The 27,029-nt window shown below is 40.8% G+C and overlaps 1 protein-coding gene across 4 annotated transcripts in view; it reads left to right on the top strand.

Moving 5' to 3' along the window:
- PDGFRA (platelet derived growth factor receptor alpha) overlaps positions 1-9,830 on the top strand; it is a 68,185-nt gene extending 58,355 nt beyond the window's left edge. For all 4 annotated transcript variants that reach the window (XM_039362896.1, XM_039362898.1, XM_039362897.1 and 1 more), the window contains exons 20-23: positions 903-1,002; positions 1,466-1,571; positions 3,292-3,527; positions 5,369-9,830. In XM_039362896.1, the coding sequence (XP_039218830.1) occupies positions 903-1,002; positions 1,466-1,571; positions 3,292-3,527; positions 5,369-5,516 (590 nt within the window). In that variant the 3' untranslated portion in view covers positions 5,517-9,830. The remainder of the gene's footprint in view (positions 1-902; positions 1,003-1,465; positions 1,572-3,291; positions 3,528-5,368) is intronic.
- Positions 9,831-27,029: the final 17,199 nt, after the last annotated feature.

Here is a 27,029-nt window from a genome sequence, read left to right as displayed (position 1 = left end):
AGTCTATTCTATTGGCTTTCAAAAGCCAATAGAAATAAAAGGGAGTAGCACAGCTAAGGAAAAGGGGAAAAAAATGGCGGACTGCATTGTTTGGCGACCCCCGTGAAATGATCGTTCAACCCCAAATGGGGTCCCGACCCACACGTTGAGAACCACTGTGCTTAAACCAATAACTCCAATTTTGCTTTGTGTCATAGAATTAAGTGGGTTTATTGTTGGGTTGCAAGACATTAATAAATAATATATGTTCCTATATAGTTGGATATCTGTAAAATGGATATCCTCCATTTTATTTGCAATTGTCTATCCTTATCCAGTGATTTATGTATACTATTATAGATTGCAAAATATTTAGAATCTGCTGAATCTCAGCTTAGACTGATTAGGTGGCGCAGTAGTTAGAATGCAGTACTGCAGGTTAACTCGCTGTTCACTCCAGGAGTTCGATCCTGACCTGCTCAAGGTTGACTCAGCCTTCCATCCTTCCGAGGTTGATAAAATGAGGACCCAGATTGTTGGGGGCAATAGGCTGATTCTGTAAACCGCTTAGAGAGGACTTTAAAGCACTATGAAGCTGCATATAAGTCTAAGTGCTATTGCTTTTGTTCTCCCAACCACTGAAAGCACATATTTATGAAGGAGACGTTGCTTGTTTAGAAGTTTTGTGGTTGTTGAAATTATGCTTGAAGGATGTGACCAGATCATTATTTTATCTTGATTTACCTGCTTTCTAAAAAAATTGTGTGTGTGTGTGTGTGTGTGTAAATTCTTGGACTCTTATCTTTGATGTACGTTGAACCAGTCAAATTTTATACACCCTTGTAAGATTAAAAAGATGGATTGTTTGGAGTTGCTTCCTGAGTCAAAAAATGTGATGTCAACTTTCTGCCTTTGTTTTTCAGGTGGGACCCCATACCCTGGGATGATGGTTGACTCTACCTTCTATAATAAAATAAAAAGTGGCTATCGGATGACAAAACCAGATCATGCTACCTCTGAGATGTACGTATTCACTTGCATCTTCTTTCTCGGCTTGCACATAATTGAATTAAACTGTTTCAGCTCGGTGTCCTTGCAGCATGTAGTCCAAAATGCTTCCAGGCTGAACTTTGAAATTTGCATTAGACTAGAGCTTTAGCTATGGATTGATTTGCCTCCTGCAATATTGCTTCTCCTTAAAAAAAAAACCCAAAAAACACTTTAAGAAAAAGATGGTGTTTGATAAAACAATTAGGTAACTAATTAACAGATGGTCATGAATTCCCTGGGATACTTAAAAGTATAAAAAGGTATGTAATGCAGTGGAGAATGAAGGTTGATAGCTGATTCAATGTTGGTTTTATTGAGGTGCACATTTGTCATTAGCCGAGAGGTCTACCGTGAATGGCTTTCCCCCTATTTTTCATCAGCCTTATATCTTGTTAACAATGTACTTATGAGGTATTTTCTTCTACCTGGTTCCCAGGTATGACATCATGGTGAAATGCTGGAATAGTGAGCCTGAAAAGAGACCATCTTTTTACCACTTAAGTGAAATAGTGGAGAGTCTGTTGCCTGGTGAATACAAGAAGGTTAGTCTTTTCAGAAAATGGGTGTTGCTTTTAGGATTTTAAAAATATGTTTCTTTATGGTCGTTGGGCTGAATTACGGTTTTTTAAATTATATTCTAGGGCAGGGGTGTCAAACACAATTTCATTGAGGGCCGCATCAGCATTGTGGTTGCCCTCGGGGGGGGTGGTGGCCAGGGTGGGTGCGGCCTTCTGGGTGGGTGTGGGCAGAGTGGGTGTGGCCTACTGGATGGGCATGGCCAGGTCTACATTGTTTGCGTCAAGGATGCCTGTGGGGGCCTGGGCAGGAGTGGGACAGATCTGAGAGTCTCTGGCAGAAGGGGGTGGGACCGGGGCGCCAAGACATGGTCCATTTCTTCATTCCTCACAAAGGGTGACACCTCCCCAGCATGCACCAGGGGGCGGGGCCGACACAGCAGGGGCTGGTTCCTCGCTGTTTCTAGACGGCCTTGTGGAGCTAAGACTGAATGTGTTTCAGCATAGATGGCCACCACAAAATTGTACATTGGCTCCCGGCCGGCCTGGGCCAGGGCCAAGGCAGCGGGGGCCGTTCTCTCATTGTTTCCAGGGTGCATTCGCGGGCTACATCTGGCCCCCGGCCTTGTGTTTGACATGTCTGTTCTAGGGAATAATGGCAATATGGAGATAAAAGGTTGGGATGCCTGAGACAACATACATGCTTTTAGGCCCCTTTCCATAGAGGATTGTCTTACCTTGTGCCATTTCTAAAAAGACAGATGATCCATCAGAGAGCAGATCCTGGAAAAGCTGTTGAAGTTAATAGGTTGTTTGGTTTCTTACTGTAATTATGTAGTATAATTTTAATTTTAATACTTTAGGCTTCCAAATCTATTGAGCCATCTTTTATCTCTAACTTAAGTTCTTGTCAAAGTTGTTGTCGCTGCCCTGCAATTTATGCAGGGCTATCACAGCCATTTGCGCTGCAAGGGCTTAAGTTACTACAACCACTGTTCTCATAAAAAAAAATATGTTTCACTTATGGAATAATTATTTTTCTTTAAAAACACCCTACCTGTGAAGCATGATCCTTGAACGGCAAAAGGAAACTTTATTGCAGCATACATTAGATTTTACAGAGAAGAAAGGTTGATAAACCTTTGTAAGACAGATATGTGAAACACAAGGCCCGGGGGCCGGATGCGGCCCGCAAAGTGGTTTCATGTGGCCCGCGAAGCCATCCTGGAAACAGTGAGGGAACGGCCCCCGTTGCCTTGGCCCTGGCCCAGGCCGGCCGGGAGCCAATGTACAATTTTGTGGTGGCCATCTATGCTGAAACGCATTCAGTCTTAGTTCCACAAGGCCGTCTAGAAACAGCGAGGAACCAGCCCCTGCTGTGTCGGCCCTGCCCCCTGGGTGCATGCTGGGGAGGTGTCACCCTTTGTGAGGAATGAAGAAATGGACCATGCCTTGGCGCTTGCCCTGGTCCCACCCCCTTCTGCCAGAGACCCTTAGATCTGTCCCACTCCTGCCCAGGCCCCCACAGGCGCCCTTGATGCGAATGATGTAGAGCTGGCCATGCCCACCCAGTAGGTCACACCCACCCAGTAGGCCGTACCCACCCTGGCCACATCCACCTGGCCCCCCAAGGGCAACCCCAATGCTGATGCGGCCCTCAATGAAATTGAGTTTGACACTCCTGCTGTAAGAGAATAAAGATGAATGTTCTAGGCTTCTAAGCAATGTTTTCAATTTTTTTCCTTAGAGTTATGATAGAATCCACTTGGACTTCTTAAAGAGTGATCATCCTGCCGTCACACGCATGAGAGTGGACTGTGACAATCCATATATTGGTGTCACTTATAAGAACGAGGACAAGCTGAAAGACAGGGAGAGTGGATTTGATGAACAAAGACTCAGTGCAGACAGTGGCTATATAATCCCGCTGCCTGATATTGACCCTGTATCAGAAGATGAACTGGGGAAAAGGAACAGACACAGGTAAGCACAGAAGGGACTTCATTGTGCCATCACTTTTGGTCACGTGAGGTAGTACATTCAGCTTACCTATGCAGTATGTATAGTCAAGGCCATGGTTTTCCCAGTTGCAATATATGGCTGTGAAAGTTGGACCATAAGAAAGACTGAGCGCCAAAGAATTGAGGCCTTTGAACTATGGTGCTGGAGAAGACTCCTGCGAGTCTCCTGGACTGCAAGGCGATCAAACCGGTCAGTCCTAGAGGAGATCAACCCCGGCTGCTCTTTAGAAGGCCAGATCCTGAAGTTGAAACTCAAGTACTTTGGCCACCTAATGAGAAGGAAGGACTCACTGGAGAAGGGCCTAATGCTGGGAAAGATTGAGGGCAACAGAAGAAGGGGACGACAGAGAATGAGGTGGCTGGCTGGAGTCACTGAAGCAGTAGGCCTGAGCTTCAATGGACTCCAGAAGATGGTAGAGGACAGGAAGGCCTGGAGGCACGTTGTCCATGGGGTTACGATGGGTCGGACACGACTTCGCAACTAACAACCATGCAGTTCCTGTTAACTAACTCATTTTTATTGGCTATTTTCAGTCTAGAAATAGCACTTAAAGTTATATACCACTTCACAGTGCTTTACAGCGCCCTCTAAGTGGATTACAACAATCTGGGTCCTCATTTTACTGACCTTAGAAGGATGGAAGGCTGAGTCAACCTTGAGCCGGTCAGGATCGAACTGCTGAAAGTGAGCAGAGTCAGCCTGCAACACTGTATTCTAACGGCTGTATCACCACGGCTCTTTGTTTGGCATTATCACATGTAATGATGTTGCCCAGATTTCTTGAGCAGATGCAGAAAGGAGCTAGAATTCCCTTATTCCTGTGGAAGGAAATATTGGAAACCCACTGCACTAAAGGATCTTTTGGTAATGGAGTTATTTGGCACATTGTTGGATTAGTGAGTTGCAGTCTCGGAAATCTGTGAATGGACTTACAAATAAAAGATCCAGAAGCTCAGATTTCTCCTCAACGTTATAGTCTTTCTGCGGCCACTGCATATAATTGGACAAGTGATTTAAGGGTTGTACGCTGCCCAGAGTCAATTTCTTGTGAGATGGACAGCCATATACAGTAGTGGCCAAAATTGTGGAAACCTTTTGGGAAAAGTGTCCAGTCGAAATGCCACCTTTGGTTAAGTTTCCACCCATTTTTTCTTCTCATTTCTTTATAACAGTAGCCTAGTTCACGTAATAATACTATTTTACATCGCTTTCTGGGCAACCAGTCAACTCTTTGCACCGTTACTTTAATTTTATTACGTTTTACAAGCTCACTAAATGAAAGAACACAAAAAAACCCCAACCAACTTGATAGCGATCACATAACACACTGACAAATGTCCTCCTCTCAGCTTCAATAGATGACATCAATCACTGAATCCTACTCTGATCTGATTGACTCATTGCCAAAACAAGATGACATCTGATTGGCTCTCTAAACACTCACGCTCATTGGCTACAATCGGATGAAGGAAAGCTACCTGAGATCAACCTAAGCAAGTTGTGCTTCCTTTTTCTGGTTATTTGGCTATAACCTTTCATAGAATACAGTTCAGATAATTGAACAAACTTTGTTGCATTACATTCTTGATTAAATTATCTTTCCATTGATGTATACCTTTATGGTACTACTCCCCCCAAAAAAAGTGGTGTTATTAGCCATCAAACCTCAAAAATATACTTTTCCCAAAATGTTTCCACAATTTTGGCCACTACTGTACATATGACAAACGAACAAATAAGTCAAGTATTTCCTGCGTTGCTTTGTTATCTTCCTAACTTTCTTCTTCTGTGCCCTGACCCAGTTCTCAGACTTCTGAGGAAAGCGCCATTGAAACCGGATCCAGCAGCTCTACGTTCGTGAAGCGAGAAGACGAAACCGTGGATGACATTGACATTATCGATGACATTGGCATGGATTCCTCAGAACTAGTTGAGGACAGCTTCCTGTAACTCTGGAAAGGGGAGCGGACAACTTTGGAGCGGTGTGAAATGAAAAAGGAAAGAGGAAGATGAAGATAATGACTCGCGAACTTTCAGTTTTGTAAGGAGAAGCACTCCGAAACAGATGGTAAAGACCTGCCAGTGCTCATGTCCCTCAACAAGTGGTCTCACAATCTCCCTTGGTTGGTGAAAGACTTTGAGAAGCTAGTTGTCAAGCATCCTTCTTCCTTGAAGTACTCCCGGAGCAGCTCAGCCCGTGTTTGCTATTTCAGCGGATGGATGAATAAAGAAAACAGCCACGGGTACTTCAATTTGTGTTTCAAGGGCATTCATATCTCAGACGGATAAAATTTCTACTACGGTGAATCATTGCCAGTGTGATTGTGTAAATACCTGTTCCTACCAGGATATATATATATATATATAATTTTTTTTTTAAAAAAAGAAGACCACTTAAAACTTTGGCATATTTACTTCCTGATGTTTATATAAGCTGCTGGTGGATTAGCACCTGAGACGAATTACATATCAAAAAGAAACCACTTTTGAAACACATGAAATGGATTAACACTAAGTAATGTTTTATTTTTTACAGATAATGCAAACAAAAGGGAACGATGGGTATTTCCAAAATGTATTCAATAGCTTATTAAATCAAATGAGATTTTTTTGTCCATAACCATAGAGGAATAGTTCTTTATCTACTGTTCTCAGTATTACTAAGTATAGTTTATAACTACTTCTCGTCCTTTGTTAAAACACAGTGCTAAAGTCATTACTAACAAACTAAATCATTTTAGGATTTAAGTATTTACACCAAAAGCTCTTCTATTTGACTGTTTTGGTACATTAAATCTAGTTTAAGAAGTAGGAATAGAAAGTGTTTTCTAGGGAATCTAGATATTAATTTTCCATCTTCAGCAGAAGAGCTTTCTTAATACAGCGGGCTGATATGCTAGTGAATCTTCACTAACAGAAGTTGATTTTGCAGAATATAGAAATCTAAAATGTATTTTTAATAAATTTAATACATTTACAATCAAATTATTGTACAATAGAAATAGGTGACCAATGAATAAGGCTGCTTGGAACATTGAAGAATGATGCCACACATTTGAAAAGGGGTTTTTTGGGGGGTGGGGGGGTTATGTATGACTAGTTAGAATGGATACACCAACTGTTCTTTCTGAAAAAGCTTTTTTCTGAGCCTGAAGTTTCCAGTTGTGTAGCTACTTTGTGCAAAAATGTTTTTGTTCTAAACAAATTTTCCTACAAAAATTAGCAAAGGTTTTTTTTTATTTTGGTTTTTTGTAATTACTCCAATGGGCATTGAATCAAACATAAAGTCTTTCCATGCATACAGTATACTTAAAACACAGGTCTGCCTTATTTCTGTAGATTTAGGGGAAAAAAGATGCCACTGCATTTCTAAAATGTCAATCAGGTAGCATTAATTCTTCTTTTATATATTCTGAAATAGGTTTAATATTACTCTTTTCTTAATCTGCCTTTTTAATATGTGTAATAGAGTGTCAAATTATTTTATGAGTTATAGTGGAATCCTATTCACGTCTACTTAAAAGTAAGCCCCAATCAGTTTTCCGGCTTACTTCCAGATCAGTGCATATAGGATTGTAGCTTTCAGGCTGTGATTTTGTCGGAGGGTCTGTGGAAATAATAAAACTGGAATCAGTCTGTACAAATAAAAGACTGGGAGCGTATGGTGCACAAGATGAAATTCCATAATTATTACTGAAAATCCAGTCTGGAGTTTTTATAAAGAGAAAAATAAGAAAGCGAACTTGCTTAGAAAAATCTGCCCTTGGTTCTAAAAGCCAAGTTGCACGCAGATCTGTATGTGCAATTTTCTGAAGTCACTCAATGCTGGAAGCAAAACAAAAACCTTGGCCTCTTGGGAGAGGCATTTGGCATATAATTACACTCACTGCAAGGCTCCAGATCAAGAGATGGAGCAGAGACTTGGCATTAAGAAAGTGTTGCCCGTGAGCCAATGGGAAGGCCTGATGGATCTCCCGTGGAATCCGTGTTCCCTAGCTATCCTTAAAGACACTGCAAAGGTCCCAGAGAGATGGTTACATGGAGCAATATGTGGCTAGAATTTATGACAGTAAAGAGCAGCACATAAAAAAGGCACTGAGTTGGCAAGGCTGTTTTAGAGATAGTACCGCATTTACGCTGAGCTCTATGCTTGATCATTGGGCTGAAAAACACCCAATCAGAACTTATCTACAGTGTGAATCAGTTCTTTGGGTCATCTCAGCCATGATTCAGCATCGTGGCCGCCCGCTTGATTCTGAAGATTATATAAAATGCCGAGTGATGCTTTAGTCAGGGGTGTCAAACTGCTGGCCGGTCGCATTATACGGAGGCCACGCCCACCCCAGCAATGCAAAAAAAGTCGCGATACATCGCGACACGTCACATGACGTGGGGAGTTTGACACCCGTGCTTTAGTGGAATAAATGGTCTCTCCAAACAGAAAGCACGATTCAGCCGACATTAAGTTCTTGAAAGATGTTAATTTCAACAGCTGATAGTTACATGCATGCTCAATAACAACCCAAGAGATTCCAATGTGCTTTTCTAGGGCTGATACAATATTTCATTGTATATTGTTCTGGATATGCCCAACGTCACCGCACCAAATAAGTAAACCCCAATTTTCTAGTGATCTACTCCTACCAGTCTAATTAATTACAAGTGGGCTGAGGTCAGATGCAGACTCCCAATATTTTATTAGCATGTACCTTCATCAAGTCTTTGCATCCCACTGGGCAGAAAAGTGAGATAAGGAGTTTTATAAATAGCAAAAATATATACTTTGCTTTATGTCCACCAAGCCTTCATGTTTCACCGAACATTCAATGGACTACAACAGAGGTCCCCAACCTTTTGGGCACCAGGGACTGGTTCCGTGGAAAGAGGTTTTTCCGCGGACTGGAGGGTGTGTGGTTTTGTGTGCTGCCTGCATCCCACAGATGGGGCTTTGCTTGTTTGTGCGGACAGGTTGTTGACATGCCGCGGCCCGGTACTGGTCCACGGACCGGGGGTTGGGGACCCCTGGACTACAACATTCTTGCCTTGTTGACGGTAATTGTCTCACCTTTCTTTTGTTATCTCCCAAAGCTTGCCCTACTCCACAAGATGCATAGTTTGCTATTTTGTGGACAAATCACCTTGCCCTCGCACCCTATGAAGTAGCATCTGGCCTTTGTAGGCTCAGAAGCTGCACAGGATCAGATCTGGTTCATATGCAGATAGGGGACTGCTATAAAATGCGGGGGTTGTAGGTTAGTTTGACCAGTACAAAAAAAAAAAAAATGCCTGGTAGAAGCCAACAGCGAACTAGTTAGAAAACTACATAAATGTTTCCTTGCTGACCTTAATTCCTTTTTGGATTATAGTGCAAATTGGTACGTACTATATGCTGTTCTCTGCTCTCGCTTGCTTGCCATGCTTCATGCCTTTGGGCAATACTTATTATGGGACCAAGATTTAGATATGGACCAAAATCTTTCTTATTGCCATAATCTTCTGAAAACTATAGCTCCAGATACGGCAATGGACTGCACATTCAAAAAAACCCCTTAAGTCAACCTCAATCCCAGAGCTATTTTTTGCAGTTAGATTGCAGTCCTACGTGACAGTCAGCTCCACAGCATTAAATGGAGCCGGTTTTTTTTTTTAGTTGATGTATTTAGGATTGCACTGGATTTTAGTAATATAGTGGCTGATGAAAATTATAGCTACTAATTTCTACATTATGGCTCAGATTCAGGGAACTTTCAGAAAAAAAGACACGCCCAGTTTCTGTCTGTTCCATATATACATGACAATCAAATCTGCCTGTGAAACATGACTTTCTTGGTTAGAATGGCTGACCTATCCCTTAAAATGTCTGCAATTATACAAAACAGTCCTATGATATAATGAAGGACATAAGATAAGGTGATGTTATACATCGATATGTATATAGGTATTTTTATATCAATTTTGAGGAGTTACTGCCAAAACATTTATGACAAGCTGTATCACTGCCTTTGTTAATATATATAGTTTTTTTTTACTGTGATATATTCCACAGGCACGCTAACTGTTGCACTTTTAAATGTCCAAATTTTATATTTTAGATAAGGAATGATAAGGAAAAGCGCATAAGAGCGTTCCGGATGGTAGCTGGAAGAGTGACTAAAGGTACAAAAATGTAATACAACTGCCCCTTTTCTTATTTTTTTTTGTCTTTAAGAACATGTAAATTAAGATCTTTATATTTCAATAAATGATATATATAATTTAAAAATACTTCAGAAGTTTCTGTTCTTACTCAAAGCGATCTGCTGTTTCCTCCAGTTTGGTGCTACACATGATTCAATTCACCTTATTTAGTCTAAGTAGCAATCATTGCTAATACAGTTAGTCCTTGACTTACAACAGTTCATTTAGTGCAGTGGTTCTCAACCTGTGGGTCGGGACCCCATTTGGGGTCGAGCGACCATTTCATGGGGGTCGCCAAACAACGCAGTCCGCCATTTTTTCCCCCTTTTCCTTAGCTGTGCTACTCCCTTTTATTCTATTGGCTTTCGAAAGCCAATAGAACAGACTCTCTTGAATAGAGTCTAATTCTATTGGCTTTCAAAAGCCAATAGGAATTGTCCAGGCTGTCTCTGCCCTGCTGAGCCCGCCAAAAGTCCCATTCTGCAAACGGTGCTGCACCAGTTGAGTAGTCCTCGACTTATGACCGGTTGAGTCAGTCCTCGACTTACGACCAGTTGGGGGTCGCGGCATTAAAAAGATTGAGAACCACTGATTTAGTGACTATTCAAAATTACAAGAGCACTGAAAAAAATAACTTGTGACCGGTTTTTTCATACTTATGACATTGCAACATCCCCAGGGTCACGTGATCAAAATTCAGACACTCGGCAACTGGTTCATATTTATGACGGCAGCCGTGTCCCGGGTCATGCGATTCCCTCATTTGCAACCTTCTGACAACCAAAGTCAATGGGGATTCACTTAACAACCACATTCACTTAAGCCAGATTCACTTAACAACCATGTTACTAACTTAGGAACAGCCGTGATTCACTTAACAACTGTGGAAAGAAAGGTCGTAAAATGAGGCAAAATTTGCTTAGCAAATGTCTCACTTAGAAACAGAAATTTTGGAGTCCATTGTGGGCGTACGTCTACATGTAGATCAAATTGCTCCAGGCTGAACAACGTGTGCACTCAAAGACCAGCCTTTTGATTGATTTGGCATTCCTCAAGACTATATACAGTAGTGGCCAAAATTGTGAAAACCTTTTGGGAAAAGTGTATTTTTGAGGTTTGATGGCTAATAACACCACTTTTTTTGGGAGTAGTACCATAAAATTATATATCAATGGAAAGATAATTTAATCAAGAATGTAATGCAATAAGGTTTGTTCAATTATCTGTACTGTATTCTATGAAATGTTATAGCCAAATAATCAGAAAAAGAAAGCACAACTTGCTTAGGTTGATCTCAGATAGCTTTCCTTCGTCTGATTGTAGCCAATGAGCGTGAGTGTTTAGAGAGCCAATCAGATGTCATCTTGTTTTGGCAATGAGCCAATCAGATCAGAGTAGGGTTCAGTGATTGATGTCCTGTATTGAAGCTGAGAGGAGAACATTTGTCAGTGTGTTATGTGATCGCTTTCAAGTTGGTTGGGTTTTTTTTGTGTTCTTTCATTTAGTGAGCTTGTAGAACGTAATAAAATTAAAATAATGGTGCAAAGAGTTGACTGGTTGCCCAGAAAGCGATGTAAAATAGTATTATTAAGTGAACAGGGCTACAGTTATAAAGAAATTAGAAGAAAAATAGGTGGAAACTTAACCAAAGGTGGCATTTCTACTATACACTTTTCCCAAAAGGTTTCCACAATTTTGGCCACTACTGTAGGGTTGATAAGTTTGAAGTTAAGACATACCTAAATTGGGGCTACTTATGATCCAGATTCAAAGTTCCCATGGTCATCCACCCCACCCCACTCCTCCCGCAGTCACGTGACTGAACTCTGGGTGTTCATTATGACTACTCCTGAAGCCTAAAAACAGTATGCGCTGGATAACAGTCCAGACAGGGTTTTACAATGTCTGGTAAAATGCAAAAATTTCACCTCTCCTCATTTTTCAACTATATGAAGCTGCTGGGTAGTTCATCAATGTAGTGTAGGTAGGATTCATTATCACCAGAATGCTGTGATACCAAGACCACCAGGGATTGTTGTTAGTTGCGAAGTCGTGTCCGACCCATCGCGACCCCATGGACAACGTTCCGCCAGGCCTTCCTGCCCTCTACCATCTTCTGGAGTCCCATTTAAGCTCATGCCTACTGCTTCAGTGACTCCATCCAGCCACCTCATTCTCTGTCGTCCCCTTCTTCTATTGTCCTCAATCTTTTCCAGCATTAGGCTCTTCTCCAGTGAGTCCTTCCTTCTCATTAGGTGGCCATAATATTTGAGTGGCCTTCTAAAGAGCAGTCAGGGTTGATCTCCTCTAGGACTGACCGGTTTGATCACCTTACAGTCCAGGGGACTCGCAGGAGTCTTTTCCAGCACCATAGTTCAAAGGCTTCCATTCTTTGGCGCTCAGCCTTTCTTATGGTCCAACTTTCACAGCCATACATTGCAAATGGAAAAACCATGGCCTTGACTATACGTACCTTTGTTGGCAGGGTGATCAATAAAAAATATCTTCTTAGCGGCATGGGAGTCAAGAAAGAAGGATGTTTTTATTTTATTTTGGATGCATATATTGAAAGAAATAAATAAGATGCTTTTTTTTCTTTTAGATCAGTGGTTCTCAACCTGTGGGTCGGGACCCCATTTGGGGTCGAATGACCATTTCACGGGGGCCGCCAAACAACGTAGTCCACCATTTTTTTCCCTCTTTTCCTTAGCTGTGCTACTCCCTTTTATTCTATTGGCTTTTGAAAGCCAATAGAAGAGACTCTCTTGAATAGAGTCTAATTCTATTGGCTTTCAAAAGCCAATAGGAATTGTCCAGGCTGTCTCTGCCCTGCTGAGCCCGCCAAAAGTCCCATTCTGCAAACAGTGCTGCACCAGTTGAATAGTCCTCGACTTACAACCGGTTGAGTAGTCCTCGACTTACGACCGGTTGGGGGGGGTCGTGGCATTAAAAAGGTTGAGAACCATTGTTTTAGATTAAGTTGTCCATTATAAGCTATTTCTGGATCCTGGATCCTGACCTGTAATTAATCTTTAAATAATTTGCTTTTAAGTAGCTTTTTTCCATTACCCACAAGATGGCGCTATTGTACAAGAATTAATTTATCTTAACACCTTTTTTTCCTACACTTCTCACACACACACACACACACACCCCATTTCTGGTAGTAATCTGGACAATAAAAAGTTCACAAGGAAGAAATTACATCCTGGTTTGCTTGGTCTGAAATGCCTTTTCCCCAGCTTCTCAATAATTGTTCAAGAACTAAAGATACTCATAAAGACATGGGGAAAATGATTTATTCCAACCTGTATCCAGTTCCCCACTTTCAAATATAAACATGGATTTCTGAAACAAGTTGAAAAGGAAAATTATAAATAACTCAAGGCGGTGAACATACCTACTACTCTTTCCTCCTATTTTCCTCCTGACAACCTTGGGAGGTAGGCTGGCCTGAGACTGGCTGGCCTGCAATCACCCAGTTGGCTTTTCTGGATTAGAACTCGCAGTCTCCTAGTCCACATTATTTTCCACACAGCGAGGATTCTACCTCACTGATCTTAAACAAGCAGCGTCACACCTGGTTAGTACTGAGGTGGGACGCTATCAAAAAAACAAAAAAACAGGCCAAATTTGGAAATTAAAATAAATCCTGATCGTGATTTGCAACATTTTGGCCAGAAATCAGCCTTTACTTCCAGTTTCTGGGGGGAAAACCCCCCACTCCATAGTGAACAGTGAGTTCCTTAATGACCACGGCTTTTGCTTAACAACCATATTGGTTGTAAAATGAACACTGCATTTGCTTAAGTATTACCACAAAAAGAGATAATAAAATTGGGCCCAGTCAGCTGATGGGCATTAAAACCTACCATCACCTGTTGTAGAAGTTTCTATAAAAAATTGGGGGACATTTCTATTATCAAAATGTCCCCCCAGATACTTTCCTTTTAATACAAGCAGTTTTGTGATGGCATGACCCATATTTTGGTTAGGGCATGAGCTTGTATAAGCAACCATTATACAGTCAAAGAAACTTTCAAATATTCTTCTTGCACAAAATCCTTTGATCTGGATAGAACAGACTGGACAGGAAGAAGCATACCACTGAAATTACTGCAAACCTGGTTATCTCCAAACAGTATCTATAGTTTCTGCAAAGGTGATCAAAAAGCAACAACGATTCCAATTCATCCCAATGCTGGCATCTTCTTCTTTTACCCATTAAGAAATTAAATGAATATGTATTGTGAGAAGTAAGTCTTCATCCTGGTTCATCCAAGCCGGGAATAAATAGGCAACATGGAGACTGCTTTGGGAAGAAGGTTACAGTTTATTGAAGAAGCAGAAAGATGGTCCTCGCAGGAAGGAGCAGAGGAGAGGAAAAAGAGAGAGCACATGGGCAGAAGGTTTTTTTATACCCTCTCTAGCCTTGTTTGGAATAGTTTCCTGTTCCTGTGGCATGAACCTTGAGGCTGTTTCTGTGTGTTTGTCTAGGCCTTGATATCTGTGGTTTAATCCTATTATCATATCCTGCTTCTCAGGTGATGGGGCTAATGACTCCTAGAGTTTGGGTGGGGTATGCAGATTTTCTTTGTCTTCTTGATTGCTCTGGCTTCAATTCTCTGATGGTTTTACATCTGCATTTGTATGGGGCTAAAGTCTTGCTTGGGGCAGAGAGATAGATTTGGGGCCAGGTTTGGTTTTTAAAAAGTCCTTTTGAGGAAAATTATATTTTTCTGCCTTTTTAATATTTCCTTCTCTGGGCTAACTTCCCTCAGTATGATGTCTGCAGCTTCACAATACATGGAGAAGGGCAAAAAGTGGTTTGCATTTTTTTTTTTCCAGTTCTGAGCTGCCCACTGTCCTGACTGGGGTTAAGAACCCCACCTCCCAAAATAAGTGAAGATTTGCTGTATACAGTAGTGGCCAAAATTGTGGAAACCTTTTGGGAAAAGTGTACAGTAGAAATGCCACTTTGGGTTAAGTTTCCACCCATTTTTCTTCTAATTTCTTTATAACTGTAGCTTTGTTCATTTAATAATACTATTTTACACTGCTTTCTGGGCAACCAGTCAACTCTTTGCACCATTACTTTAATTTTTTTACGTTTTACAAGCTCACTAAATGAAAGAACCCAAAAAACCCCAACCAACTTGATAGTGATCACATAACACACTGACAAATGTCCTCCTCTCAGCTTCAATACATGACATCAATCACTGAATCTTACTGTGATCTGATTGGCTCATTGCCAAAACAAGATGACACCTGATTGGCTCACTAAACACTCATGCTTATTGGCTACAATCAGATGAAGGAAAGCTTCCTGATATCAACCTAAGTAAGTTGTGCTTCATTTTTCTGGTTATTTGGCTGTAACTTTTCATAGACTACAGTACAGATAATTGAACAAACTTTGTTGCATTACATTCCTGATCAAATTATCTTTCCATTGATGTATAATTTTATGGTACTACTCCAAAAAAAAGTGGTGTTATTAGCCATCAGACCTCAAAAATACACTTTTCCCAAAAGCTTTCCACAATGTTGGCCACTACTATATTAAGGAGAATTATCCTACTGCAAAGCTTTAAAGGATAAGATGTCTTCGTAGGTTCATATTCCTCTTCTTTGTCCACTGACTAATCTCATATAGCACTCATTCATATGCACCTTTACTGGAAACAGTGTGATGGGCATTGTAAGCCTACTCGTAGGTAATCTGAAACAATTGCCAATAATTAATGGCCCAAATATAAATCAGTTATGCCTTAAAAGGAAGCAAAGTGGTCAGTCCGATTTTCAGTCTGAAGGAAAATTAATAATTAGAGGCTGCAAGCCTTTAAAATCACAGATTGCTTGCCAAAACAGGCATTTTACTACATGCAGATTGTTTCCTACATATTTGGTCAAAGAAACTTGTTGAATTAAATCCTGTTACTTGTTGAATTAAATCCTGTTGTGAAGTCCTTGGGGCTCTCTGAGCTTGGTTGCTTTCTTGTAGACATTTCATTACTCAGGTAACATCTTCAGTGCTAGGACTGAAGATGTTATCTAACTGAGTAATGAGACATCTGCAAGAAAACAAACAAGCTCAGAGAGCGCCAAGTCTCTATGGTTCAACCCTGAACTAAAATATTCTCTTCTGTTGCTAAATCCTACTTTCTGGTACATCAATGACAAAGAATGTACAACCTTCTGTTTAAGGCTGTATCCAGTGGTAGGATTGAAATACCTGAACAACTGGTTCTCTTGTTGGATTTAGACCTGGGCCTTCAAGGCCTAGATTGGACTTCCGGAAGTGGCATCCATGTACTTCTGGCGGGCAATTCTAGGCTTGGGAGGCCTCCTCCAGGCCTCCAAGGCCTAGATCGGACTTCTGGAAGTGGTATCCATGTACTTCTGGCGGGCAATTCTAGGCTTGGGAGGCCTCCTCCAGGCCTCCAAGGCCTAGATCAGACTTCTGGAAGTGGTATCCATGTACTTCTGGCGGGCAATTCTAGGCTTGCGAGGTCTCCTCCAGGCCTCCAAGGCCTAGAACGGACTTCCGGAAGTGGCATCCATGAACTTCTGGTGGGCCGTTCTAGGCCTGGGAGGTCTCCTCCAGGCCTCCCAGGCCTAGATTGGATTTCTGGAAGCAGTGTGCATTCAACCAGTTCTCTGAACTCAGCAAAATTTAGTTACCATTTCTGCCGGACCGGTGAGAACCAGCTGAATCCCACCACTGGTTGTATCGCATTTATGGTTCTTCGGGATTAAATTGAGCTGCTCCGGATCATTTCTCAGAAGTTGATAAAGTATCAAAAAGTTATTGCGTTGAGATTTACCAGATTGGGACACAGTATCTGTATGGTCACTGGTCAGTTCTTGAACTGTGATTGTCTTTTGGCAACCAACTATTCTTGGTGACCATTTCTTTAAGACTTGTTTACAGTAATCAACATACCTGACTTCCTTTCTAGTTAAACAAGAAGATAGTCTGGATGAATCTAACTTGATATCTGGAAGAAACCAAAACTAAGCCAGCAATCTTAGGAAATGTATCTACGCGGAACAGGTTTCCCTTTCTATTATTCATTTCACTGCATATCCTAAGAAGTTCCGCAAATATGTGGATAGTTCATTGATTTTAAACAAAATGCTTAAAATCATATCTAGGTAACAGAGCCATGAACTCCAGTTCTGAAGCTACGACTTAGAACAAAGAGCCTGTCATGATTAGATGGTGTTCTAAGGACTGCTATAATAATAATAATAGTAGTAAAGTTGGAAGAGACCTTGGAGGTCATCTAGTCCAACCCCCTGCTCAGGGAGGAAACCCTACACCATTTCGGACAAATGGCTGTCCAGTCTCTTCTTAAAAACTTCCAGTGTTGGAGCATTTACTGCTTCTGGAGGCAGGCTGTTCCACTGATTAATTGTTCTCACTGTCAAGAAGTTTCTCCTTAGTTCTAGGTTGCTTCTCTCCTTGATTAGTTTCCACCCGTTGCTTCTTGTCCTGCCTTCAGGTGCTTTGGAAAATAGCTTGATTCCCTCTTCTTTATGGCAGCCCCTGAGATATTGGAATACTGCTATCATGTCCCCCCTTGTCCTTCTCTTCATTAAACTAGACATACCCAATTCTAGGTATGTCTAGTTTAACGAACTCTGCTAAGGAGAGATGCGGCATAACACCAACTAAAGTCTCAATTTATCTCATGATTCCTTCTACAGGAGCTAAAAGAAAGGTAGAACTGTCAGAAATTGTATAAGATAAGATAACCTTTATTGTAATGTTTTTTTACTGTGGGCACAACGGTATGCATCAAAAATGAAATTTAGTTGCCCGCTCTCAAAGTGAAACACATACATGACACACACCGACAGAGAATGAGGTGGCTGGATGGAGTCACTGAAGCAGTAGGCGTGAGCTTAAATGGACTCCAGAAGATGGTAGAGGACAGGAAGGCCTGGAGGAACGTTGTCCATTGGGTCGCGATGGGTCGGAGACGACTTTGCAACTAACAACAACAGTGAGCCCTATTGATGCCTTTAGACTTCAAAATCTTGAGATACCCCCCTCCCCTTGTTCTTAAAAAAATACCCAAGAAAAAGCCCTGGACCCACCCACTTTTGTAGTATAACCCCATTGGTGTGACACGCAAAGCCTGAAGCTCAAAGAAATTGTACACTTCTATTGGCCCAAGCTCTTCAGCTAGCATCACTAATAGCTGGAGATAATGGGAGGGCATGACAGGATATGACTTTTTCCCAAGAGGCAGACTGTATTTCTCTCCACTATAAAGGGTGATGAGAAATCCCTCTTTCCTTTTGGGGTTTTTTTTACAAGCCTTTGCATTGTCCTTTGTTCTCCTCTGCTTTCCCCCATGATCTTCACAAGGCTCTAGGAACCCGTCATTTGTACTCAGCTAGTACAGTAGTAGCCAAAATTGTGGAAACCTTTTGGGAAAAGTGTACATTTGAGGTTTGATGGCTAATAACACCACTTTTTTTTCGGAGTAGTACCATAAAATTATATATCAATGGAAAGATAATTTAATGAAGAATGTAAAGCAATAACTTTTATGAAGGATTTGCTATTAGATTAGCAGTTATAAAGAAGAAAAGTGAAACACGTAGAAAAAACGAGATATACAAAAATTTTCACCATAGAAAAAGTGAGATATACAAAAATTTTCACCATAGAAAAAATGAGATATACAAAAATTATCATCATGTCAGTGAATAGTTGGGTAACTTTTAACATGAATTACGGTCTTACAACATCTTCCCATGGAGTGAACCAAGTCCTTTAGTTCTGCAGCTGTTATAATGTGAAACCAAGATTGAATGTTTGCTTCTATTAACTGGGTTTTATTGCTGTGTTGCTTCTGACTAACAAGTTTCTTTAATCAGCTCCATAGATTTTTCAATTGGGTTAAGGTCTGGGCTATTTCCAGGCCATTCCAGCAATAGAATATGATTATCTTGAAACCACTTTTTGCACAGCAGCAACATGACATGGAGCTGAATCCTGTTGAAATATAAATGCTTCATTGTCTTGCAAAAGATCATGTGCGGAAGGCTTCCATTTGGGCTCAAGTATTTCATTAATGTATTTTTGGCCATTTATATTCTCATTAATCACACAAATTCTGCCCACACCTTTTCATGTCATACATCCCCAGATCATAACACTGACTGGGTGTTTCACGGTACATGTAATGCAATCAGGATGCAAATCTTCTCCAGTTCTTTTCCTTACATATTTTATGCCATCACCACCAAACAAGGAGATCTTGGTCTCATCGCTCCAAATAACACGGTCCCATTGTTCCTCTGTCCAGGTAACATGGGTTTTAGCCCAGTTTAGTCTTGTCAATTTTTGTTTGAGAGATAAAAGTGGCTTTTTTTCCTGGAATTCTAGATTTTAGGCCAAATTCCTGCAGTCTAAGCCGAACAGTCCTTGCACTCAACTTCACAATGCATTGTGCCATTTCATCTTGTATACCCCCAGATGATTTTCTTCTGTCACGAAGGCACAGTTTCTTAATTCTTCTATCATCACTTGCTGTTGTGCACCTCTTCCTGCCTTTAGCAGTGTGGTTTTGTAGTGACTGAGTCTCCTTATACCTCTTCAAAAAGAAATGCCACCTTTGGTTAAGTTTCCACCACGTTTTCTTCTAATTTCTTTATAACTGTAGCCTTGTTCACTTAATAATACTATTTTACATCGCTTTCTGGGCGACCAGTCAACTCTTTGCCCCATTACTTTGATTTTATTACGTTTTACAAGCTCACTAAATGAAAGAACACAAAAAAAAACCCAACCAACTTGATAGCGATCCCATAACACACTGACAATTGTTCTCCTCTCAGCTTCAATACATGACATCAATAACTGAATCCTACTGTGATCTGATTGGCTCATTGCCAAAACAAGATGACCCCTGATTGGCTCTCTAAACACTCATGCTCATTGGCTACAATCATATGAAGGAAAGCTACCTGAGATCAACCTAAGCAAGTTGTGCTTCCTTTTTCTGATGATTTGGCTATAGCTTTTCATAGAATACAGTACGGATAATTGAACAAACTTTGTTGCATTACATTCTTGATTAAATTATCTTTTCATTGATATCTAATTTTAGGGTATTACTCCCCCCCAAAAAAGTGGTGCTATTAGCCATCAAACCTCAAAAATACACTTTCCCCAAAAGGTTTCCACAATTTTGGCCACTACTGTATTTGTCACGGTAGCTCCTTCACATCTCTAAACAGAAAAGAGGGATAATTTTATTTAAATGCGGTAGAGGAAACGGAGGCATAATAAGAGACTGGATGGCATATCAGCTGTGCTGAACCAAACCAGTTTGCCAACACAAATAACAGCAATGAAATGGACATTCAACCATCTGTCAGCTGTTCAGCATATGGAGAATGAGTCATTGTCTATTTCAGATATTTTTAGAGTCTTCACCACCATGGCTACTGTGGGCATTACGAAGTTTCCTTCTGAGAAACCTTTTATTTCTTGAAAAATAATGCCTTGTCTCTTTGGATCCTACCTCACCCTTTTCCCCACATCACTAGATATCCATAAGTTGTCATGAGTTAACTCATAAAAACCTCATGTAGAAGTTTATAGCGAAAGCCAATTTATTTTGTCTAACTTCCTACTTAGCTATGAGGGGAAATGTTTTTGAATTTTCTCTAGGCAGTTTGCCAACTGAAAGCTTCAATAAATCCACGATCAGCTCTCTTTAATGAGTCTGCCTCTTATATTCAGTAATATTTACCAATGTTTTAGAATCCAAAAGAGGGAATTAAATAATCCAGATATCACATATACTAATGAGAGGAAAGAGCCACTAAATAAAATGGTGGTGATTCTCAAATATATTTCCAAAACAGAACCATGATCTTGGACTTTAAAAAAAATTTTTTTTATCCCAACTACCCCATCAATAATTAAAATTAAACAAAAAAATAAAAATAAAAACACGGAAGAAAATAAAAAGGATACCTTTTTATTATTTTCCCAGATTCATGCTTTTAGAAGCTTTGCATAAAATGACTGTAATAGAAGCCAAATGAGGATATTGGTTTGAAAGCCTCCAGTTTTCAGTGATCTAGAAGCTTAAATAGGAATATTTTCCTGGATCTGCCAAATAGCTGAGATCAGGCTGTTTCTATTTTTAAGGCTACTAGATTTTCTCCAGGGATGGGGGTGGGGATCAGACAGCTATCAGAGTAGTCAAGGGCCTCTATATGCCAAACAATTTTCTTTTGATGTAGCCAGTCAGAAGAAACAGTTGCCCAACAATAGAGGTGGTCCTTAACTTACAAGAATTCATTTAGTGACCGTTCAAAGCTACACTAAAAAAGCTGACTGTTTTTCACACTCCCGGCTGTGGCAGCAAAATCAACGGGAAAGCTAGATTCACTTCACAACCATGTTACCAACTTAACAAATGCAGTGATTCACTTAATAACTGCGGCAAGAAAGGTCGTAAAATGGGGCAAAACTCACTTAACAAGTTTTTCACTTAGCAACGTAGTTTTCGGGTATAACTGTGGTCGTAACCCGAGGACTACCTGTACTTGTTCAGGAAATGAATGTGAAAGTGATTGCTGCTCTCCTGGGCCATTCAGAAGAATGAACAACACGATTACAAGCACAACCAGGCAGAGACTTACCCCCTTGTCAAAAATATCATCAAATTATCCTACAGAAATTTGCCACAATTGCAAACTATTAAATCATTTTTGGACATACAGGCACAGAATCGTGGATAAAGATACCAACCTGATATTCTCTCCTTTTTTCTGCAAAAGGGCCAGAAAGCAACCATGCCCAGCCGTGCTTTGGGGAGGCTGGGTGCTTCTTTGTGTGTTTGTTTATTTCATTTATTCTTATGGCATGCTGTGGCTAACTGATCAAATGTTTGTTCAGCTTGTAATTTTAATTTTGCAGGCATTTGCACACGCCTACGAAGGACTGAAACATGCTCCAAGGGAAAGAATGACATACGGGCCAACCAATTAGCAACAGGCAGAGCCAGAGAAATGGACACCGGATGCATCTGGTTGGCTGGACAGAGTAGGTTTGGCTGAAAAGGAGGAAAGGAATTTTCTCTGGCAAAGACGAAAAGGACTGAGTCCCCTGAACAATGTACAGGTAGTCCTCGACTTACAACAGTTCATTTAGTGACCGTTTGAAGTTACAACGGCACTGATAAAAGTATCCTAGGACCATTTTTCACACTTTCGGCTGTTGCGGCATGTTCACACGATCAAAATTCAGACCCTTGGCAACTGACTCATATTTATGACGGTTGCAGTGTCCCGGGGTCACGTGATCCCCTTTTGTGACAAAGTCAATGGGGAAGCCAGATTCACTTAACACTAAATTCACATCTGCAGTGATTCACTTAACAACTGGGGTAAGAACGGTTGTTCAACGGGGCAAAACTCACTTAACAAATGTCTCATTTAGCAACAGATGCTTGGGGCTCAATTGCGGTGGTATGCCGAGGACTAGGCCCATTTTCTGACTCCAGGCTTAATAAATCTAAAGCAAGAGGGTCTTCAAACTTGGCCCTTTTATGACTCGTGGACTTCAACTCCCAGAATTCCTCAGCCAGCCATGCTGAGGGGAAAGAGAGAGGTTTCCAAACTGAGCCATGCTGGCTCAGGAATTCTGGGAGTTGAAGTCCACGAGTCATAAAGCGGCCTAGGCCTAGGCCAGAGGTAGGCAACCTTGGCTCTTTTATGACTCATGGACTTCAACTCCCAGAATTCCTGAGCCAGCCAAGCTGAGGGGAAAGGGAGAGGTTTCCAAGCTGAGCCATGCTGGCTCAGGAATTCTGGGAGTTGAAGTCCACGAGTCATAAAAGGGCCAAGTTTGAAGACCCCCTGATCTAAAGCATCAGAAGGTGCTATGGATATCCATTCAACGAAACGCGTGCCTTCGTGGCTATCAGGAAATTGGTCTCTTACTTGCCTTCTCTTTCCTTGTGAAGGCTTCAGGAATTGGAAACCCAGCATTTCAACAAATGATTTTGTTTGTTTTCCTTGGGCTCAGCTGCTTCAACGTGGCATACAAGCTGGCCCTGGATCAGCCCAGCAGAGGGAGGTGATTTTGAGAAGGGACTTGAGTAAATAATCAGCAGAAACATCACAAGCACGTGCCGGGTGGGTGGGTGGTGCCGATGACTCCCGAGATCTGCAAAACAATTTCTGCGTTTGTATGCCAAATCTATGAACCGGCCCCATCTATTTTTCAAAAAAGCACTTAAAGACATCTTTCTATTTTTTTTATTAAATAAAACAAAGCATCTCTCTCTCTCTCTCTTTCTCTCTCAAACATACCAGATTGTTGTGCAGACAAATACAATAAAAAAAAAAGTCCCAACTCTATCAGCAGTTATGATCTTTGGGAAATTTCCATCAGACTCAGAGGAAATATATTAACTTTTGGACTGTGCTAAACCAAAAACATGCACGCGTACCCCAGATGAAAAATGAGTCACTCCAGAAAGGGAAGTTTCATATTATTCAAAGTCCCACCTGCTCGCTACGCCCATCTGCAGCAGACTCCATTCCTAGTGGTCTGTTTTCTTTTTCCAGTGTATTCAACCTTCTGCGACTATTGAAAATATTCCACCCTTACTGAGCAGATCCGTTTTAGGGAGACGCCACTTCCTTTTGTATGCACATACATAAGGTGACCAACTTTTTTACAATGAAAATGAGGACACAAATAAATTGAAGAAAAAAATATCGTAAATAAAAGAAACATTTTTTTCATTGGAACAATAATATAGATAACTTGCATGTGCAAAGTTTGCCGGCCGGGTGTTTTGGCGCGCTCAGCAGCAATTTCTATTGGCTTTCGGAAGCCAATAGCGGGAGTAGCACAGCTCAAGCAAAAGTTGAAAAAAAAAAACATCAAAAAAAGGTGCCAGAACGCCGTTCTGAGCGTTCTATGAGTGGAAAAAAAGCCCTGCAGATTAGTCTTCAAATATCGAAAAGGAGGACATGTAGGAGGACACTTTTTGAGGGAGGACAGAATTTACAAAAGGAGGACTGTCCTCCCTAAAGGAGGACGGTTGGTCACCTTAATGACATACAAGCATATATGTTTATACACCCTTACATGAACACCTGCAAATATTAGACCGTAATAAGATGTCCCCCTCCCCCAGTTTTTCTTAGAAGCGTCATTGTATTCCTTATTGTATTTACTGAATTTCCTCAGGCTGATAAAACCAGGTGACCAGGCCTGAAAGACAGCTTGGTGACTTTGGGCCTATGACAAAGTTATTGCAGCAAAAATATGAGGCAGCAGCATTATGTGACTTGTAAAAATACAGTCCTACTTCTCCTTCTTCCAACCCAACTGTTATCTTATGCCTTTAAACGATATTTGCTGGCTGGAAACGGTGTTGTCAGACTCCTGGGGTTTTTTTTTGCTACCATAGACTAACATGGTTTTTCTCTTATCCTGTATTCTCTGTAAATCAGGAGTGTCCAAACTTGGCAACTTTAAGACCTGTGGACATGGCTAGCTGGGGAATTCTGGGAGTTGAAGTCCACAGGTCTTACAGTTGCCAAGGTGGGACACCTCTGTTGTAAATGTTTAAGCAAAGGGAGGGGAGGTTTAATCGCTTTCTGATCTCAACCTTTGAAACTGCTGTGCAAGAAAAATGGGTAACTGCTGCTGGTGTTGAAGGAAAAGTCTTCTTCATGGTTCAGTCCAAGCCAGGGATAAACAACATGGCAACTGCTTTAGAAAGAAGGTTGCAGTTTATTGAAGAGGAGAGCCAGACAGAAAGATGGTTCTGGAAGAAAAGAGAGAGAGCACATGTAGGGAGTGGGGTTTTATACCCTCTGAAGCCTTTTGTTTGGAGTTGTTTCCTGTTCCTGTTTGAGGCTTTGTATTTCCTGTGTCATGTATTCTGACCTGAGTCTGGGTGTGTCCTTTGGCATCTGTGGGTTAATCTTATTATGTCCTGTCTTAGAGTTTGGGTGGGGTATGTAGATATTAGTTATGTTTGTCTTCTTAATCTTCTAGCTGGGGGCTTCCAACCTTCCTGGATTATTTATATCTGCATTTGTACAGAGCTGGTTTCTGCTTTGGGGAGGGAGACTCGGGACTTTTAAGAAAATTGGGCATGCTTTTCTGTCTCTTTAAGATTCTTTGAGGAAATATATTTTTGTGCCCTTTTTTATTATTATAAATTTTTACAATTTTACAATAAAAACCCCTTTCCCAATCCCTCCCAACCCACCCCCAAACCCTCCCCCCTCCCCCCATTCTTCCCAGAGCTGAATGCAGGGTTAACTAGAACTTAAAAGAAAAAACTTTTAAACCCAAATAAACCTCAAACAAATATAATTACATTCAGTAAACAAATTATTAAATACTTTAACTCCATTATATATAAAAACAGAAAGAGAAAAAGAAGAAAAGAAAAAAATAAAAAAACCAAAACTATTCTACACTTAAATAATATCTTAAACTTTAAATATAAATTATTCAAAAGCTAAATGATATTTTCTTATATCATACTTATATTGTATAAAATTTATCCATCTTTTCCACACCAAGAGGTACTTCTCTTGCGATTGATCTTTCAAAAAAGCCGAGATTTTTGCCATTTCAGCTAAGTAAGAAACTTTAAGAAACCATTCCTGCAAAGTAGGCAAAAATTCCTTCTTCCAATATTGCCCTATTAACAACCTTGCCGCTGTAATTAAGTTTAACATTAAAATAATCTCTTTGTCATCACAATCAGAAACAATACCCAACAAATTTTTGTGCCCTTTTAATATTTCCTTCTCTGGGGAGGGGGCTGACTTCCCACACTGGGAAGTAGAATAAATCAGTGATGGCAAACCTTTTAGAGACCGAGTGCCCAAACTGTAACCCAAAGCCCACTTATGCATCGTCAGGTGCCAGGTGGGTGTGGCCCATTGGCTGGGTGTGGCCCATTGGCTGGGTGTGGCCCATTGGGTGGGTGTGGCTGCGGTGGTAACAGCAGACTGGGTGGGACTAAAAAGTTCGATCAATCAATTCCAACTTTGCAAGATCTTTTTTTTTCAGCGAGAAGTTGAAATTGACTGATTGATTGAACCTTTTTTTTTTTTTGCACACAGCGGCAGAGACCTAAAGCGAAAAGGTTTTATAAAACCCAGCTGAAGGCCTAGGACTGGGGCGATGGCGCGCATGCCCTCTGAGTGCCGCCTCTGGCACCCGTGCCATAGGTTCGCCACCACTGGAATAAATGAAGTTCTCGACTTAGGATCACAACTGAACTCAAAATTGATGATGTTAAGTGAAACATTTATTAAGTGGGTTTTGCCCCATTTTATGACTGTTCTTACCACGTTTGTTAAGTGAATCATTGCAGTTACTAAGTTAGTAACACGGTTGTTAAGTGAATGTGGCTTCCCCATTGACTTTGCTTGTCAGAAGTTTGAAAAGGGGGGAATCACAGGATCCCGCGACATGTCAACCGTCATAAATATGAACCAGTTGCCAAGCATTTGAATTTTGATCACATGACCATGGGGAGGCTGCAACGGTCGTAAGTATGAAAAACGGTCATAAGTCACATTTTTCAGTGCTATGGTAACTTTGAATGGGCACTAAATGAACCGTTGTAAGTCTAGGACTACCTATAGAATAGTTTGAATATTTGGAAAAAAGAGCACGAAGACTAGTGCAAAAAAGGTGGGGGGTTAAATTTTGCCTGGCTGGGTGTCTTTGAATGTTTAAGCTAATTTCTCAAGGTTAGATCTATTTCAAGGACTTTGGCTGCACCCAACAAACCATTGGCTTGTATCCAGGTGCTTCTTGAGCTGTAAATCCAAAAGCCTCAACGTTTCACATGCCAGCACTGCAAAATATGCTTTTAAATTGTCATAGTTAATGGAAAGATAGAAAAAATGTCAAATCCAGGTGGACAATCCTATGAACTATTTTAGTTATTAGACAGAAATTGGCACTCAGTTTATTTTTTTTATTCTAGCTCAAGTCATTTTTGAGCACGGAAGTCTTCTGCTAAAGCGTCAACCATTGGACAAAGAGTCTAGCCACGTTAAATAGCACTGATTGGGCCAATCTGGCAAGTGACTGATGGAAATATAAGAAGATTCACTACACGGTAAGGGGAGAGCACTTTTAAAAATGTTTGGAAGTATATTCCTTTGCGTCTCTATTCAGAAACCAGCTACACTAAATTTAATGGAAGTTTCTTCCAAAGATGGTATCAACCCATAGGTACTTATCAGCTC

This window comes from Crotalus tigris, unplaced genomic scaffold (assembly GCF_016545835.1).
Source record: "Crotalus tigris isolate CLP2741 ecotype Arizona unplaced genomic scaffold, ASM1654583v1 scf7180000019483.1746242, whole genome shotgun sequence".
NCBI classification, from domain to species: domain Eukaryota; kingdom Metazoa; phylum Chordata; class Lepidosauria; order Squamata; family Viperidae; genus Crotalus; species Crotalus tigris.
The sequence above is the reverse complement of the archived record's forward strand: the minus strand, read 5'-3'. Positions and strand labels throughout refer to the sequence as shown.